The sequence below is a fragment of the Hemiscyllium ocellatum genome, chromosome 3, assembly GCF_020745735.1.
Source record: "Hemiscyllium ocellatum isolate sHemOce1 chromosome 3, sHemOce1.pat.X.cur, whole genome shotgun sequence".
Lineage (NCBI taxonomy): Eukaryota > Metazoa > Chordata > Chondrichthyes > Orectolobiformes > Hemiscylliidae > Hemiscyllium > Hemiscyllium ocellatum.
The window spans coordinates 26,843,375-26,863,861 of NC_083403.1; the positions used below are offsets into that span (position 1 = coordinate 26,843,375).

General features: G+C 43.4%; 1 protein-coding gene across 1 annotated transcript in view; it reads left to right on the top strand.

Moving 5' to 3' along the window:
- The first annotated feature begins 2,203 nt into the window (after window positions 1–2,203).
- The window catches only part of kif6 (kinesin family member 6), a 541,049-nt gene continuing 522,765 nt past the window's right edge, over window positions 2,204–20,487 (top strand). Inside the window, exons 1-2 of the mRNA XM_060854513.1 lie at window positions 2,204–2,304; window positions 18,637–18,743. Coding sequence (XP_060710496.1) covers window positions 2,239–2,304; window positions 18,637–18,743 — 173 coding nt within the window. The 5' untranslated portion in view covers window positions 2,204–2,238. The remainder of the gene's footprint in view (window positions 2,305–18,636; window positions 18,744–20,487) is intronic.

Here is a 20,487-nt window from a genome sequence, read left to right on the forward strand (position 1 = left end):
AATGAGAAGAAAACAGTTTTAAAAATCAAGGTTTGTTTCATTGGTTGAAAGCCAGTAATTAGAAACTCAACATTGTCTACTTGTGGGTACAGCAGAAATTGCAAATGAACTGGAGCCAAGGGGCTGTCCACAGATGGAGCTCTGCTTGGCAACAAAATGATGACTGGTCTATAGACTAGTCACCAGTTATTGATAACAAAGGCTTTTTGCCTTCCAGTAATCATGTCCTTGTTTCTCAGGTAACTGAGAAGCTTGTGTATGGGAACAAGATGAAAGAGAAGTGATCAGATCTCCAACTGCTCAAGAGCTGTCTCTGTTCTGCATAGTCAAAACCCAATTTAAAACTGGTTTAGCTTTTCTTTTGCTGTGTGCTGTGACTGTTAATAGATATGTTAGAGACCTTTAATAATTGAACAAACTACCCTGTGCCTCTTGCCAACCTGTGGAAGAATTTGGGAATAGAAAGCTGAGAAGACCCTTTCCGATCAACAGGGACCAACTCATCAACCTCATGAACATAGACTACTGACCTGTTTCCTAATTTTCCCTTCATACATGTGTTATTTTTCCCCTGTTTATGTATATTTGTGTATAAGGGAGATTTTTATAAGGGGATTACAGTTTAAGTAGTAGTTTTGCATTCCAGTGGTTATTAATTGTTTATCTGTTGCTACAGTCCAATTACTTGTAATACATCATAATTATTGTTAAGTGCAGAAATCTGTCCTGTGCTTTTTATCAACCAGCATCTGAAAATCAGGTAAATTAAGTAAGTTGTACTTACTTTAAAATCTTTAAATTTTATGATAATTCCAGGAATAGTGGGACTTGATTTCCAGTTCCAATTGCCCACTGGCGCAATTTTGCAGCAGGCTACACTGCATTCAGGGAATTGTATGGGCCAAGGGTCACATGGGGTAGCTATGTTGCATTAGATCTACATTTTCTTTTATTGATACGCAGGTGTCACATTTACTGCCCATCCCTAATTGCCCTAAGGTCAGTTAACAGCCAACCACATTGCTGGACTCAGATTTAAGGCCAAACTAGGCAAGGATGGTCTCCATCAGTCTCTAGCTGGCATTAAATGGGGGTTATTCTCACAATTGAATAAGAATTCCACATTTTTTTCTTTATCCTCCATCTACTGTGGTGGCCTTTGAAGCTAGATACCCAGAACATGATGTGAATTGTTGGATTAACAGTCCAGTGATAATACCATTACGTCATCATTTCCCCGATGTTGAATTGAGTGGCCTGTATAGTTGGGTTTGATGATGAACTATGTTGCGCTGGCTAAATTGTGTCGGTTCAGTTTAGTTTGAGAACGAATTTTGTTGCACTGGATGAAGTTTGCGGGTTGAGCGTGACAGTTGAAATGTGCAGGCTGACTGTAACATGTAACAGCATATGGCAGTGGCTGAATAATGTGCATTGAGATTGACAATGTGTTACAGTGGATGAATTGCGTGCGACAACGTTAGAGTGAATAAAATACTTACAGCGTAAGTATAGGCTCCACACTGACTCGCCGAAGCGCAACCCACCCAGACCCATTCCCCTACATTTACCCCTCACCTAACACTACAGGCAATTTAGCATGGCCAATTCACCTGACCTGCACATTTTTGGACTGTGGGAGGAAACTGCAGACTGTGGGAGCACCCGGAAGAAACCCACGCAGACACGGGGAGAGAAGAGAACGTGCAAACTCCACACAGTCAGTCGCCTGTGAATTGAACCCGGGTCTCTGGCGGTATGAGGCAGCAGTGCTAACCACTGTGCCACCACGGTGTTGTTCCAGGTGAGTGTGACAACATGTTGCAGTGAATGAATTTTGCAGGTAGAGTATGACAGAATCTTGTGAGTTGTGTATGATGTAGTGGATTCCCCGTGCGGGTTGAGTGTGTCGCAGTGATTGCACGGTGCCGGTTGAACACATTGCAGTGAGGGTTGATTGTGTTGCGGTGAATACACCGCGCGCTACTGTCGGAACCTCGCGCACTCCACGCTGCAGCCGCCACGTGCCACCTCCCTTGCTCCACCCCCATCCTACAGTGCGACCAATGACCAACGGCTATACTCAGGCAGGTTCCAGACTGGCAGCCAATGGGCCAGGGCGATGCTGTTGCTGTGCTGCGATAGTTTACCCGGTGCTGGTTGTTAGGGAAACGGGGCCTGGCTTTGTGGTTGCAGGGGAGCAGCTCGTCAGGCCGGCCCCAACTACACCCGACAGGCATGGTCATGGTCAAGCAGACAATTCAGATCTTCGCCCGGCTCCGGCCCACCAAGAAGCCGGCTGCGGTGAGTCATCGCGGGGCGAAGCAGTAGCTGCTGTCCCTTACCGTGAGGAGGGGGCGGCAGGGCCGGGCTCTGACTGTGAGGAGGGGGCGGCCGGGCCGGGCTCTGACTGTGAGGAGGGGGCGGCAGGGCAGAGCTCTGACTGGCACTGCCTCACAGCTTGGCTCACTCACAGCAACTGCAGTGATAAGGATCTCGTCACCTGCCCAGCCATCCACTAAGGCCGGACTCCCCGCTTCCCAACCAGCCTGAACCCCACATCCCTCCCCTTTACCTCCTCTCCGCGCCCCCCGTCCTCCCAATTCTCTTATATCCCCCCGTCCTCCCAATTCTCTTAGATCCCCCCGTGTCCTCCCCAACTCTGATCCCCCCCGTCCTCCCCGACCCTCGTGTTTCCCCTGTCGTCGACACTGTTTTACTTCTCTCACCTCACACTTTGACGTTCCTGTTCCCACATACTTTTATCCCTCTTTGCTGCCATCCCACTCTTTGTCCCCTGACCTCTGACAAAGCCCACAACACTTTTGCAATCCCACCTATTTTGTTCCCCAATTCCTTGATTAACTTCCCTCCCACACTCCCATCTCCATCTGTCTTCCCCATTCTCCCATGGTCCTCACTCTTCTTGACCCCTCTCCGTTGGATAAGTGAAGGGTACAGAGTTGTACAGGAGCATAATGTTGAGTATCCGTGCATGTTATCAAAAGTGAAAACTGAAAGAACAGTGGAAGCTGTAAATCAGAAACAAAGGTAGAGATTTCCAGAAAAGCTCAGCAGGTCTGGCAGTGTCTGGAGAGAAATCAGAGTTCATTTTTGGGGTCAACTGATTCTTCCTCATCAAAAGCGGAAGTTGGAATACACCGGTAATAGAGCATACACAATGCTTGGCTTTCTTAAAAGGATCATAGAGTACAAATTATTTTAGATAAAAACAACCACAGATGCTGGCATTCAGGGTACACAAGCAGGAGGCTGGAAGCACACAGCAAGGCAGGGAGCATCAGGAAGAGAAGTCAATGTTTCAGGTGTAACCCTTTTCCAGGACATGGCATAGGTGTAAGGGGAGCTGCAGAAAAAGGATGAAGTGGGGGAGGGGTGGTGATGTAGGGATAGGTGAATGCATAAAGTGTACAACCTGATTGACCAATGAGAGGAATGAATTCTGGTTGGTAGCTGGAAGGAAGGGTCAATCAGAGCAATAAAAGGGAGGGGGAGCAGCTGGAAAGGGAGGTTATTTGAAAGTGGAGAACTGTGTTCTCCTATCTCTACCTCACCACCCTGCTTCTCTCTCCCCCACCCCCCCCCAACCCACCACCCCCACCACCTTTATCTGAAGCTCCCTTTGCACTCACCCCCTGCTTTGAAGAAGGATTACACCCAAAACCTTGACTTGTCCACTTCAGTGATGCTGGAAGAGCACAGCAGTTCAGGCAGCATCCAAAGTGCAGCGAAATCGACGTTTCGGGCAAAAGCCCTTCATCAGGAATAAAATTGCTGTGTTCTTCCAGCCTCCTGCTTGTCTCATCATAGAGTATAAAAGCAGTGAGATTATCTGTGGCTCCATAAGATACTATTTAGACCTGATCAGAAAACTAACACGCCAGCCATGAGTTTATTGAAATGACAGAGGAGGCTTGAAGTGGTCAGTGGCCTCCTTCTGCTAATTTGTATGTTTATAGGACCTCAGCTGGAGTATTGTGTATTGTGGCTGAGTGCCACACTTTAGGAAGAATGTGAATGCATTGGAGAGGTGCAGAAGAGGTTTCCAAGAGTTGTTCCAGGGATGAGACACTTCAGTTAGGAAGATGGAGCATGAAGTTTGGACTGTTTTCCTTGGAGAAGAGAAAGCTAAAAGTAGATTTGAGTGAAGTTTTCAAAATCATGAGTGGCCTGGATAGGGAAAAATAGATCCAACTTGTAAAAGGATCGAGAACAAGAGGATGCAGGTTTAAAGTGACTTGCAAAAGTAAATGCGATGTAATTAAAAATACTTCTTCAGGTTAGGGAACGAAATGCCTGGAAATGCAATGGAGGCAGATTCAATCAAGGCTTTGGGTGATTATTTAAATAGAAGCAATCAGCAGAGTAATGCAGACAGCGTCATTTTTCTGCTCTATGTCATGATGCTGATTTGGTCCGCTGGTGTAAATATGGTGAACTGAAGGCTTCTTTCTACACTGTAAATGATTCAATGATTTTACAGACCTTTAAAGCAACATTTTTTTTAAAGTTTAAAAAGTTCCAGCTCTTTATACCCAACACTGACTGCCATGACAGGATAAGCATCATGTTCTTGCCTGTGCTTCTATCAGATTCTCTGCAAATCATTTAGCACGTGAGCAAACTGAAACTGTATACAATACTTAAGATGAAAACTAACAAGACTTTGTACAAAAGTCAGGATAGTGCTATGATTCAATATTCAAAAGTGCTCAATAAAGCTTGATGCTCCTTATTTTTGTTTAAAATCTGGTGACTTTATTTGTAGAGCTTAGAAAACTTATGTTCACCAATAACTTGTCTTTCTCACTTGCCTCTGATCAACTTTGTATGCAATTGCAAACTTCTCATCGAGTATGTATAATTGGTGTTTGTGTTACTCGTTATACTTAACTATTTAAATTATGTCTGTTGAATGTGTCAATTTTCTCTTTACATTGAAATTTACCTGAATGCTCACTTGCTTTTCTTCTGAGCTCCAGTATCTGCATGTACCTTTTAATCATTTAAGAACTTAATGGACAATTTCTCTGGCACCTGTTGAAAGAACCATGGAATATTTGCTGCCACCATCCTCTTTACTGTTAGGGATCTACCAGGCCTGTCATTCTGATGTGGTCGAGGAAAACGATTTGTAATCTAATGAGAAGAGCCTTTGTCTTAAAGAAGATCTAGTTTATTGCATGATGCATTGATATTGTTTGCATTGTTAATGTCATATCATAGAGTTATACAACATGGAAACAGCCCCTTCTGTTCAGCTCCTCTGCACTGTCCAGATATCCTAAAGTGATCTAGTCCCATTTGCCACATTTGGCCCATTTCCCTCATACATTAAGCTTTTCATTCCTCAGACCATCCTTGTGAACCTCCTCTTGGGTGCTGGCAGGTGGGACTAGATTGGGTTGGGATATCTGGTCGGCATGGATGGATTGGACCGAAGGGTCTGTTTCCATGCTGTACATCTCTATATCCCTCTTAAGCTCTTCATATTCATGTACCCATCCAGCTGCCTTTTAAATGTTGTAGTTGTAACATCCTCCGCCACCACCTCATTCCATACATGCACCACTCTCTGCGTGAGAAAGTTGCCCCCGGTCCCTTTTAAATCTTTCTCATCTCACCTTGGCTATTCACCTAATCTTTGCCCTTCATGTTATAAACCTTCATAGGATCACCCTTCAGTCTGTGATGCTCCAGGGAAATAAGTTCCAGGGACACCAGAACTGAATGCAGTATTCCAAAAGATGTTAGGTCTCGCCTTTGAGATCTAAAGCCATTCTTCTTTCTGAGTCTCTGTGACACTATATTGGGTGGTATAGTAGACAGTATATTTGGCGGCCTCCCTACCTGAGTCTGACTTTGCAACTTTGCTATTCTCCAGAATGCATTCTTTTGAACTTGTGTTGGGAGGTTTCAGGATTGAAGCATGTTGGCTTTGATTCTGTTGTTGATAGTGTGAGGTCTTTAAGTCCCTTAAAACTGCAGTACCCTTGCATTAGATTTTCTTTACTGAGGAAGTCCTGCTGAAATAGGAAATTGCTTCATTTTAATATTTGGCGAACCTTTAATTTTCATGAATTTTCTTCATAGATAAATGTTGTCCTGTTAAAACTGGTAGGGTCTTTTTGACAATATTCTGGATCTCCATATCAGGCAATGTTTTCTCGACAGTGTCCAGAATTTGTCGACAGTGACCTTCCCATGCCAGTCATTTTTTTTTAGATTCCCTACAGTGTGAAAACAGGCCCTTCGGCCCAACCAGCCCACACCGACCATCCAAAGAGTAACCCACCCAGACCCATTTCCCTTTTGACTAATGCACCTAACACTATGGACAATTTAGCATGACCAATTCACCTGATCTGCACATTTTTGGACTGTGGGAGGAAAACGGAGCACCCGGTGGAAACCCATGCAGATATGAGGAGAATGTGCAAACTCCACAGAGACAGTCACTTGAGGCTGGAATCGAACCTGGGACCCTGGTGCTGTGAGGCAGCAGTGCTAATTGCTGAGCCACCGTGCCTCCCCATGGCATTGTATACATCAGATTTCAGTGTGTATTAGCAAAGATTTTATTTTCGATCTGAGGGTGTATCTATGTTGAAGTGTGTAAACTCTTTCATTAGGGCGGATACTTTCATTCACCCACTATTGCTGGGAAATCACTATGTTCACTTGCTTAACTGTGCAACCTAAGGATTTCATCGTGTTTGGAAATATCTCTGTTACTGGTACTGATTCTTCTTGGGAAGCTACAGGAATAAAATGTTTTGCTTGAATTTGTCAACTCAGCATCTAACATCAGGATTGGTTCTGTTATTAGTGTTTGCCAAACTGCATTGCATCCTCAATTAAATCAGTTGAGAATGCATCAAGGCTCTTAAATAGGGAATGCTACTCATTGACTAATCAATTGTATTTCCTCAGAAACTTTGCTGTTTTTTTTTGCAGTCTAAATTCTCTCCTATATTAATAAGAGTGGAAGACATTTCTGCCAATTCCAAATAGTTACATTTCCTTTTTGTTAATGGTATGCAGCAAATTTCTTATGCAAACATAACTGATGTCAATTGATTTTACCTTCTATTTGGGTTCTATCATGACCCTAAAGGTCGTAACAAATTTTCGCCCAGATGTCCTATCGGGTTCTGGTTTGTAATCCTGATCTTTAATTGGTTTGAAACACTCCTGGCCCCTTGGTTCTGGACGCTGGATTTATTTAAGGGATGTGATTAAGAGGCTGCTTAAGGGTAAGAAAAAAAAATCACTACTTATTTAAGGTACAACAGGTAATATATAATACAAGAAATGGGTAACTCAGTAAATTCTTAAGAAGCGTAGGAGTTGGGAGGTCATGTTGCAGCCATACAGGACATTGGTTAGGCCACTTTTGAAATACTGCATTCAATTCTGGTCTCCCTCCTACAAGAAGAATGCTGTGAAACTTGAATGAGTTCAGAAAAGATTTACAAGTATGTTGTGGGTTTCAAGGGTTTGAGCTATGGGGAGAAGCTGAATAGGATAGTGCTATTTTCCCTGGAGCATTGGAGGCTGAGGTATGACCTTATAGAAGTTTATAAAATCATGAGGGGCACAGATGGGTGAATACCAAGGTCTTTACCCCAGGGTAGGGGAGTCCAAAATTAGAGGGCATAGGTTTAAGGTGGGAGAGCAAAAGACATCAAAGGGACCTAAGAAGTAACTTTTGCGTGCAGAAGGCAGTGCATGTATAGAATGAGCTGCCAGTGAAAATGGTGGAGGCTGGTACAATTTACAGCATTTAAAAGGCATCTGAAGAGGAAGGGTTGAGAGAGATATGGGTCAAATGCTGGCAAATGGGACAGTATTCATTTAGGACATCTGTCAGTATGAACGAGTTGGACTGAAGGGTGTGTTTCCATGCTGGACAGCTCCAGGACACAATGATTCTTAAATTAATACAATGGAATTTACAGGAACGCACTAGTATTTAAAATTATGCTAATAATTGGATTACCACGATTAGACAATCCCTTACTAACCCACATAAAAAAACAGTGTTTAATTTTACACTCTGAATTGGAATTCCTACTCATGGGGTTCCAATGCAGTGGTACCACCAGCCTACACTTGTGCTACCTTCATTCTGATATGAATCACGAATGTGGATTAGAAATGGAAAATGGCAGCAACCGTGCCTGGCGTGGGAAGGATAAGTCTTTTTTTCTATGTATGAGTGATATAAGCTCTGCAAGGAATAATTCTACTAATCACACCCTTTCGTGGTACAGGATGAAGACATTTGTAATCATAGTAATCTGCATGTGAAATGTATGCAGTGTGCATACATGGGATACAAATCCTATGTGTGGTACAATCATCTTTGGTCTTTTGTTTATTGATACTTTAATCCCCTCCCTGCTCGCTATGTTGGAACTTTGGGGCTTCGGGGCTTATGCTCACCATTCAGAACACGGTTTTGAAGTGCATCTTACTGTTCTGGCTCCCCATACCCAGAGTCTGGATGAAGACTTTGTCGTTCAAGTCGCTTTTTGCTTCAAATTGTTGGTCTTCTAATGGTTGTGGGTGGTTGTTGAGGTTCCTGCTGTTGGTGTTGTTGGTTCGGAAAGCCCTGAGTTTGACAGCACTTATTCGGATTTCTCCAATTGGCTTTCTCCTTTCAGATGTCTTTTGTTTCAATGAGGTTTGGTTTTGCTTCCCTGTTCTTGGTTCAGCCTCTGTGGTTCTTCTCCGCAGCTGTTCGTGAGGGATGTCTGTGGGGAAACTTTTCATGCAGGGGCTTGTTGTTGAAAATGAACCCTCTGATGAGATCAGGGGTGGCAGCTATACTAACTGAGGGCCCCATTATCTCTGTTTAAATCTGTAGTTTTCATTGAGCTTTTGATGTTCTTGTCTGAAGTTAATTGGAGTATGAGTGAATGGGTTTTGATTGAGGTTAAATGTCCACAATTTCTGTAGGCCCCATACTGTCTGCACTGTGTAGCCTGAAGCGTAAAAGCTGTCTTTGGTTAGGTTCTGTTGGTTTCAGTCGATTGTTCCTTTAGACAAGAGGTGTAAATTGGGATTCCAGGCTGAACAATAGTCCCAGACTGCAAACTCCATTCTGCTGATTGTTTATGTATTTCTCGCAGAACTCAGTCCAGCTGTCCATTTTCTTTTTAAAGTTTTGTAAGTCCACGCCTCTGCCAAAATCCAGGATTTAATATTGCTTGACCTTACAGTCCCTTGACTATTGTTCAGAAACCAAATTATTGGTGGGAGTAATCTTGCTACTACAGCCATGCCTTCTTCCTCAGCACCAACCAATGCAGCCATCTTATTCCCCATGGACTCCTGACAACATTCAAACCATCTCATTTGACCAAACCGTGATAACAGTTATCTATTGTATCTCCAGAAATTGTTCTCTGTGCAGATCCTCGGCTCCATGCTTACAGCCGTGCACCAACATCTTCTGTCACTACAGTCAGCTCTGTTCCAGCTCTTTCTCCCAGACTTGCAAAGGACCTTGATTGTTCTTCATTCTTAGAAAGATCCAAGCCGTTAATAGATGCTTTTTCTCTGCCCTATCGGACATCAAAGATCGTAAGTACACCAAAATCTTTCATATTTACCTCCAGTCACAGACCACCTCCAACACTCTGGATCCTAGCCCTATCCCTGGCCGCCTGCTGGATCTACCCAACACAATTAACCATGTGGTTGCTCAGCTGCTTCCACTGATGATGATGATGACACCATTTCCACTGACGCCGCTGCTGACGTCACTTCCGCTGACGGTGTCATAGCCGATCACGCTGCTTCGCTGGATGCAGTTGACCATGTGACGACCGTTGACACTGCCGGTCTCATTGCTATTTCGGCGTCTGTCTATGTGTCTGTTTCTGCACATGTATCCACGCCAGAGGCAGTCTCCACCCCAACTGCTAATTCCAGCTTAACACCAAGCCCCAGCCCCAAATCCCAGCCAGGTATTCATCATCCAGCATCACCCCGCCCCCCCGACCTCCCCCTCATTTAAGATGAATAGTCCGTCATCAGCAAAAGACTCACGTTTATTCCCCTACGTGCATTTGTCAACAAGTTTTGTACGTCTAGGTGTCAAACTCTTTTGTTTTATATATTTCCACTGATTCTGCCTTGGTGCCTACTTCTTCAAAATTGAATCTAACCCGCCCTCTGAAGACTCCTTTCCTGTTTCCAAAACATCCCATCCTCCTGGCCATCCCCTTTTGGCCTCCTGTTGTCCCTTGATCTCTTTATCTCCAATTGCCGTCATGACATCAATCGCCAGAATCTCTCCACCCGTCTCACATACTCCAACCTCTCCCTACCAGAATGCACGCTGTTTGCTCCAACCCCAACCTCAATATTAAACCCACTGCCTTTAACCCCCCTCCCCCCCAAACCACAATAAGGATAGATTCATTTACTTCTCACATACCAATCTCCAAATCCAACGCATCATCCTCTACTATTTTCAACACCTTCAGTCAGACCTCACTCCAAAAAGATATTTCCTTCCTTCCCCATTCACCCAACCCATCTGCTTTCCATAGGGATGGTTCACTCTGTGACTGTTGTCAGTTCTACATTCCCCACCAATCTCTCCACACCTGGCACCTTTCTCTGCAACTGCAGGGAGTGCAGCGCCTGCTCCTATACCTCCCCTCTCACCTCCACCCAAGACCCCAAACAATCATTCCAAATCCTGTAGAGATTCACCTGCACTACTTCTAACCTGGACTGTTGCATCCATTGCTCACAATGTGGTCTTGTCTACATTGGAGAGACCAAACGCAGACTCAGGAACTGGTTTGTGGAGCATCTGCACTCTGTACGCTGTAATCAACACCACCTTCCAGTTGCCAGCCATTTCAACTCCCTTTCCCACTCCTTCAGTGAAATGTCCATCTTGGGTCTCCTCCATTGTCAAAATGAGGCCACATGCAAACTGCACGAACAACACCTCATAATCTGCCTCAGGAGCTTGCAGCCCAGTGGCCTGAACATGAGTTCATCTGTTTCAAAATCCTTCCAGCCCCAACCTCATCCCAGGTCCAGCCCTCCCTCTCTTCACTGCCTTCTTGACCTGAGCTGACCTCATCTAACCTGTCCGTCTTCCTTCTCACCTATCCACTCCACCATTCCCACTGACCAATCACAATAATCCCCGACCTGCATCCACTTATCACCTTCCTATCTACCTTTCCTGCATCCACTTAACACCATCCCAACTATCTTTCCCCCAGCCCCACTCCCTCCCTGTCTTCATCTCTGAGCTCCCTTCCCCTTCCTCAGTCCTGATGAAGGATCCTGACCCAAAACACCAACTTTCCTGCTCCTCTGATACTGTCTGACCGGCTGTGTTTTTCCAGCTCCATATTTTATCAATTATTGCTCATTGGATGTTGCTTGACCAGTTGGTCCATAACTGGCTTATTCTTGACTTTGAGTCCTTTCATCATTTGAGTAAGGTTCAAATCAAAACTTACATTGATGTTCAAGGGCACAATTTCTTGAAGTGTGAAGTCCTCCACTAGATAAGTTTGCTACATAGTAATAAATAATTAGTTCGTAGTATTCCTTTTCATCTTCAGTGCTATGCCTCCTGCATGATGACTTGAATGGCATCCTCTGCATTGCTGTAGGCTGTAAATGGTGATTCTTCAATCATGGTGCACCATCTGATAATATGGCTTAAAATTCGTGAGATCGCTATTAATTTAAATATCAATGTCTGTTATATTCATTCATGGGATGTGGGCATTATTAGCTAGGCCAGCATTTCTTGTACATCCCTAATTGCCCAGGAGAAAGTGGCGGTGAGCTACCTTCTTGAATGTTGCAGTCCCTAGTGGGGAACACAGTGCTGGAAGAGAGGGAGTTTCAGGATTTTGAGCCAGTGGCAATATAGTTCCAAGCCAGGATGGCATGTGACGTGGAGGGGCACTTGCACGTGGTGGTGTTCCCATGCATTTGCTATTATGTCCTTCTAAGTTCTAGTGGTCACTGGTTTAGAAGATGCAGTTGGACCAACCTCAGTGAGCCACTGCAGTTGATTTTGTAAGTAGAGCAGCAGTGTGTACTATCCTTCGGTGATGAAGGGACTGAGTGTTATAGGTAGTGTGAGTAGTGCCAATTTTTTGATGTTCCATCCAAAGAAGGTTTTCTCTCTAATCTTCCAGGATATAGCTTTGTTAAATAACTTGACAATGTCAACTCGTTAAAAGCTTTATGGACATCATGTGTTGTCATTCAGGCTACCTGTATTCACTGACAATATCAATACAAAATGATGGTCCATGTATAACTGCTATTCCTTCTCCAAACAAATGAGGTTTTCTTTGTCTAATTCTAACAGATTATTGCAGCCAGAGAATCTTTTCCTGCTGCTGTGACATTAACTCTGGAAAACCTCTGATTTGGTCACCTCCTATTTTTCATCTACATAATGCTCCCAGAAACATCATTTGAAAACAGAAAGAAATGTTACTCAACAGCCAAGACTTACCATGTGGGCTGAATGGCCTCCTTTTGTCTTGTGGTATTTCTGTGATAAATATGGGAAATTATGAAACCATTCTCATCGATTGTTACTGATTCCACCTGCTACCTGCGGCTGAACCAGATGGGTCACAGCCTTGGTTGTCTATTTGACATTGAGCCTAACTACCAACCCCAAATTCTCTCTCTAACTGAGGAAACCATTGCCCATCTTTTCTGCTGGCTCAGCCTATATGTGTAAACCTCACTCATATCTTCTCCAGAACTGACTATTCAAGTGCTCTCCTGCTCAGCCATAAATCTGTCATGAACCTGAACTAATCACAAACACTGCTGCCTTTGTCTTAATCCATATTACAGCTCATTCACATATCAACCTGGCCTTGATGACCTACAAAAACGACATGGTTTTAAAAATTGTTATTCTACTTCTAAGATTTTCCATGGTCTCATCCCTCAATCTCTGCCATATCTTCCAATCCCACAATCTTTTGTCGTTACACTTCTCTAACCCTGGCCTCCTGTATGTCCATAAATTATACTGCTCTGCTATCAGCTGGGCTATCAGCTACCTGTGCCCACCGAAATTCCATATTTTATTGCTCCAGTTTGTTACTCCTTGCTTGTCCTTTTAATTTGCTCCTCTTAAACTACCGATTAGAGCAGCCTGCTCGTCACCTGACCCAATTCCTCTTTATGTGGCTCACTGTCAGATTTTGTCTGATAATGAGCTTGTGAAATTCCAAGAAACACGTCTGCTTTAAAAATGCACTTTGTTGGTGTAATCTGCTCAAATGTTTCAACCAAATTGCATCAGATGCTGTGTTTAGAACCTCCAATAACCTCTTCTCAATGAAGGTGTTCCTACAATTCATCTGTAATGACCTTTTGAGCAATTTGCTTGTCGTCAGTTATGCTGGTGGGTGTGCAATTTCCTAACTTATTGGTCTTTTAAAATATAGGCACTATGTGTTGGTCCATGATATCCAGCACATTATTAATTATATGATAACGGGATCATTTCTTGCAGCAATCTGTGTGAATGTTCAACATGCTGTTGAATGTTATGTTCAACAGCATGAATTTTTTTTTGACACAAAAACAGAAATTGTTGGAAAAGTTCTGTCAGCATCTGTGAAGAGAAATCAGAGTTAATGTTTTGGGTCTTTCCTCAGAATAGTTTACATTTTTTAAATTCTCTTAATCTAGATTACATTCATCTTCAGTTTGCATTTTGAACTTATTAGTATCATATGATACATTGTTGTCTTCTGTAGTGAAGACACATGCACAATTTTCATCTAAAATCTCTGTTCTGAGAGTTGACCGAAATCGGATCCGATGAATTGGTTAATGAATTTCTGCCTCTTGAAAAAATATATTTATTATTACCACTGTAATTATCTGCAGGGTCCAAATGACTGTTCTGATATCCATATTCAGTGCATTTTAACATGATCGTATTGGAAACAGAACAGGCTCGAAGGGAACAATGGCTTACAGCAGTTCCTATTTCCATTGTTTCTATGTTTAATAGTATTCTCCTGAGAGTTTCTTTCTTCAAGACTGAAATATTTCTGCATAAGTATGATTCTTTGTTTGAATAATATCAGTTAACCTGTCTGGCTAAAGATTACAATGAAACTTTTTAATTTGAGGGACATAGAGCTTTTTTTTCAATTCAGAGGACATTGTTGCAAATGTTTTCCATATTGTAAAGTTGCCTAATTAATGGGGGTTGGTTAGTTTCCTTCATAACACTAGTCCTCTTATAGTCGAGCTCAAGTATAAAAGTTTGATGATGTTTAAATGGGAATGTGGTCTATATCTCACTGTTTAATTGAAAATTGCTGACAATTCCCAGCGTATGCCATGGGAACACAACTGTGCAGGGGAATCACACACCCAATCTACTTTGTATGGGTTTTTATTTTATCATGTTACATTTCTGTGCAGACTATTTTATCCTCAATATTCTACATTTTAAGTACCACCAGAACATTACCTGCGTAACCAGGGTCCCGAACATTTTAGACCACTGTGAAAGATGCCTACTGCTCCATCCCCTGCCCTTATTTTGGGAACTCCGACCACAATGTCGTGTTTCTTCTCCCGGCTTACAGGCAAAAGCTCAAGCAGGAGACCTGCTCGTGCATACAGGTCCAGTGCTGGTCGGAGGAGGCAGGTGATCAACTCCGATGCTGTCTGGAATTGGCTGATTGAGCCATATTCAAACAGTCCGCAGGTACCTTGGACGGGGTACGCCTCCACCGTCACAGACTTTATCAGCAAGTGTGTGGAGGACTGCATGCTGAGGAAGTCAGTCCGGGTATTCCCCAATAGGAAACTCCTGGATGAGTAAAGACATACAGAACCTGCTAAAAACCAGGTGTGAGGCTTTCAGATCAGGAGACCCACTCAAATATAAGGAATCCAAGTATGACTTTGGCAGAGCCATTAAGACAGCCAAGGACCAATACTGATCCAAACTAGAGACCCAGACAGACACCCAGCGACTATGGCAAGGACTGAATGACATCACAGTTTCTGAAAAGAGACCGTTCAAGAAAGCAGATGATGACACATCCGTCCCAGATCGTCTTAATCCCTTCTATGCTCGCTTTGTGCAGAATTTCGGCAGAGAGGTAATACCTATTCTGACATGACCTGATGAACCTGTTCCAACAGTCCCTGCCTCAGAGATCAGATCACTTTTTTTCCTTTGTGTGAATCCAAGGAAAGTGATGGGACCAGATGGAGTACCAGGCCATGCACTCAGCCCATGCGCAGATCAATGGACAGAGGTTTTCTCGGACATCTTTAACCTCTTCCTACAGCAGGCCACAGTCCCTGCCTGTTTCAAGAGGGCCAACGTCATCCCTGTGCCTAAGAAGGCTCATGCAACATGTCTCAAAGGGCCACTGGGCGTAGTCAAACTTCGATGGTCATGAAGTGCTTTGAAAGGCTGGTCATGGCATTAATCAACTCCAACCTCCCCACTACTCTTGACCCACTCCAATTTGCCTATCAAACCAATACAATCCACATTGGATGCCATTTCACTTGCCCTTCACTCCCCCAGAACATCTTGACACCAAGAACAGTGATGTAAGAATCCTGCTCATTGATTACAGTTCAGCCTTCAACACTATTAGTCCGTGAAATCTGATTACTAAAGTTAGTGAGATTGGACTACGCCCCACTCGCTGCAACTGGATCTTCAGTTTCCTTACCCACAAGCCACAATCAGTGAAGATTGGGGACAATATTTCATTCTCACTAACACTCAACACTGGACTCCCTCATGGTGCATACTCAGCCCCCTGCTGTACTCATTGTATACCTGTGACTACATCGCCAAATACCAGACTAATGCCATCTACAGGTTCACTGATGACACTACCATAGTTGGTCGAATATCAGATGATGACAAAACAGACTACAGACGGGAGGTGGAAGACCTGGAAAAATGGTGCACTAGGAACAACCTAGCTCTCAATACTGCCAAAACCAAGGAACTCATTATTGACTTTTGGCAGGATGTTATTCATGCTCACCTACACAGAGGTGGAACGAGTGGAGAGTGTCAAACTCCTGGGAGTTGTCATCCATACCAAGTTTTCTTGGACTCTTCATGTGGACGCACTGGTTACAAAGGCCCAACAATGTCTCTTCTTCCTCAGCTGAGGAAATTTGGTATGACAGAAAATACCCTTGCCAACTTTTATAGGTGCATCATCAAGAGGATTCTGTTTGGATTATCATTACCTGGAATGGCAACTGTACCATTCAAGATCAGAGATGGTTACAGAGAGTGGTGAGCTCTGCCCAGAGAATCACAAAGGCCAACCTCCCATCTATAGAATCCATCTACCAGGCCTGCTGTCAAGGAAGAGCCGCCAGCATTCTCAAAGATCCATCCCACCCTGGAAATGTTTTTCTTATAACCTCCACCAGTGGGGACAAAAGCCTGAACACATGCACCAGCCAGTTTTGAAACAGTTTCTACCCTACTGTTGTTCGATTACTGAATGGACTCACAAACTCTTAACATTCGCCTGTGCCTGCGTTTTGTTTTTGCCGCTGTTTACCTATTATTTACAATCTATGCTACTTAACTCTGTGATCTGCCTGTATTGCTCACAAGACAAAGCATTTCACTGTGTCTCGGTACACATGACAATAAATCAATTCAATTCAATTGACTACATTCTAACCCACCTCCAAATCATACAACCCTTCATGTTTTACTTTTTCTTCCCTTTATTTTTCCTATCCTTTTCCTTCAACTCTTTTGATCCATCTCATTTTGTCACAACACCTAAATTTTTATTTCTTCTTGCTATTATATACCCAGATCCCCTTAAGCTCTCATGAACTCAAGTATGACCACAAAATTTGAATGCTTCACTATGAATGAATTAAGGTTTTTGGGCAATAAAATTGCCAGTTTGCATTCAGCAAATGTATTAAGTCACCTTGGACTTAACTACAAACTAGGTGGAATGTTGTACTAAGCAGCGGCTTTACATTTTGTACAGTAGGGCTAGTGCCTCCCTTACCTCCATCCAAGGCCCAAAAGGAGCCTTCCACATCCATCAAAGTTTTACCTGCGCACCCACCAATATCATTTATTGTATCCATTGCTCCCGATGCGGTCTCCTCTACATTGGGGAGACTGGACGCCTCCTAGCAGAGAGCTTTAGGGAACATCTCCAAGACACCCGCACTAATCAACCCCACCGCCCTGTGGCCCAACACTTCAACTACCCCTCGTACTCTGCCGAGGACATGGAGGTTTTGGGCCGCCTCCACTGTCGCTCCCTCACCACCCAATGCCTGGAGGAAGAACGCCTCATCTTCCATTTCGGAACATTTCAACCCCAGGGCATCAATGCGGACTTCAACAGTTTCCTCGTTTCCCCTTCCCCCACCTCACCCCAGTTCCAAACTTCCAGCTCAGCACTGTCCCCATGACTTGTCCTAACTACCTATCTTGTTTTCCACCTATCCACTCCACCCTCCTCCCTGACCTATCACCTTCATTCCCCCCTCATTCACCTACTGTACTCTATGCTACTTTCTCCCCGCCCCCACCCTCCTCTTTTATCTCTCCACCCTTCAGGCACTCTGCCTGTATTCCTGATGAAGGGCTTTTGCCCGAAACGTCGATTTTACTGCTCCTTGAATGCTGCCTGAACTGCTGTGCTTTTCCAGCGCCACTATTCCAAAATCTGATTTCCAGCATCTGCAGTCATTGTTTTTACCGAATTGGAGTAGTGGCTTGTGGATGGCTCAGTGGTTAGTGCTGCTGCATAACAACAGCAGCGACATGGGTTCAATTCCAGCCTTAGATTACGCTGTGTGTGGAGTTTGCATGTTCTCCCCATGTCTGTGTGGGTTTCCACCAGATGCTTCAGTCTCTTCCCACAGGTCCAGAAATGTGCAGATTAGGTGGATTGGCCATGCTCAATTGCCCATAGTGTCCAGAGATTGCAAGCTGAATGGATTAACCATGGTAAATGTGGGGTTACAGGGATAGGATGAGAGTCCTGATCTGGGTAGGGTGTTTTTCAGAAGGTCAGTGCAGACTCAATAGGCTGAATGGCCTCTTTTCACACTATAAGGGTTCATTGGTTTATGATTTGAACCGAAATCTTATTTGGTGTGTTTGCCAAACCTAATGTTTTGTGGGGGCTGGGAGGAAATCAGTGAACAAAAAAGAAGTTGATTGCTTATTGCTTGGATTTCAATATGCCTAAACCCTAGCTTGAAAGGCACTGAGCTGATTATAATCAAGGCTTAATTGAAGGAGTGCTGCATTGTTGGAGTTGTCCCTTTTGGAGTAAATGGTAAACTAAGGTTTACCATGTTTGAAGAAAGGGTTCTTGCAGAGTTGATGAAATTTATTGTTCAGTGAAAACCACTGAATTCAGATAAATTCATTGCTTTGCCTTTTGTTGGAATAGTGCTGCATGCAATTTAGCAAATTTTATTTTGGCTGTGAAGAGTATGGAAAGCATAAAGAAAGTACATTTTCTTTTCATGTAATTAAAATATGTTAGATCTGAGGTTATCTAAAATGTAATTTTTCTTTCACAGCTTTATTCTTTAGCTGAAGATAGTGGAAATCCAGTATTGGAATTTGTCATTCCACATGATGCAGCTGATGGATTTATAAATAACAAACGTGAAAGCTTTAAATTTAAGTAAGTATCAGTATTATTTCGCCTTCTTGCATCATGTCATTAAGTGGCAGTCATCTAAACAAACTGGAAATCAAGGTTTTTATAGAACTATTTGAGGTTTGAGGAAAAAGCTTTAGACTTCTAGCTTTATATTTATACAGAGTAATTGAATTAACTATCGGGATTGTGTTTTTGCGGATTTTGAAAGATTAACTGTCTAATTTTATTGTCTATGTTAATCTTGAACTCGTACTAACTGCTGTGTGAGTAACTCTTTTTCAATATGTATAAGTATCCCCTTTATAATCTACTTCTTGGTCGTGGCAGGGATTTCTTCTTTGTCTCAGATTTTCAGGAAGAATTAATGTGGATGACAGATGAGCTTTGTTCCTCCACGATTAAAAATCTCTGCTGGAAGTCTGTACACTCCTGCAGTTTTTCCATTCCTTATGTTTAATGGCAGATTCAACTTGGATCACACTTGGTGGGAGTTCAGGATAATCTTTCGGGATTCTAGGGATTTCCTCAACATGTTCTTATCTACCTTTTGTATGGTGGCTAAGCAGCTCTTTGAAGCATTCTCTTCATTGAAGGCTGATGTTTTCTTTGCCTAGCAAAAGGATTCTGTCCTAATTCCACAGTAGATTGAGGTAGAGTGTCAGGTCTGCATATTGCCTTGCTGGCACCAAAGAAGTCCTGGCTCTTATGCTTGTTGGCTAGGAGTTGCTGTTCTTTGGCTTTCTCAGTCCACCATTGATTCCCCAAATTTTTCTTTGTAATTCTATCTTTGTTCTTTGCCTTGCTGGTGAGGTAGCTTTGCCAGGTGTGGCAAGCTTTCTTTGTTTTGTTGATAATGGCTTGGATAATATGGCGGTTCTTATTGAACTAGTCTTAGTATTTCTTGATCTTGTAGCCAACTTCAATGATGTTGCCATCACCACTATCTTCAAGCAAGGACGGTGGGAGCTGCTGATGAGCCTCCCTACTGCATTGCCAGCAAGATTATCACCTAAATCCTCATCAACCACCTTCTCTCAGTCTCTGAAGAAATCCTTCCAGAAAGCTGGATGGCTTTGATAAAATCGTGGAACTATGGACATAATTTTCACTGCTCAATGACCCCAGGAACAATACCAAATACTGCATAGCCTTCATCGATCTGAACCAAGGCTTTTATCTCAGTCAGCTGGGAAGTGCTATTGAAGACCCTGTCAAGGGCTGGCTGTTTAGAGAAATTTATCGGCACTCTCTCCTCCACTCAAGATGTTGAAAATGGTCCTCACCAGTGAAACCTTTAAGGCCAAGACTGGGATCAAGCAAGGATGTATCATTGCTTCTACCTTTTCACCTCCATTTTCCTCGCCACCATCCTTCATCGTGTTAAGAACAAACCTCAGTGGTATTGATGTTGAAATCCAAGAAGAAAACAATATTGATATTGCTTGTGGAACCTCAGTATGACGATGATAACACCACCTCAGCTTACTTGGAGAGTCTTATAACCTTGCTTACTGCATTTGCAGACTGCTTACTGCCATGGGGCAACATGGTGGTTCAGTGGTTAGCACTGCTGCCTCTCAGTGCCAGGGACCAAGTTTGATTCCAGCCTCGGTGGACTGTCTGTGTGGAGTTTGTACGTTCTCCCTGTGTCTGCATGGATTTCCTCCAGGTGCTTTGGTTTCCTCCCACAGTCCAAAGATGTGCAGGTTAGGTCAATTGGCCATGCCAAATTGCCCATAGGGATGTGTAGGTTAGTTGCATTAGT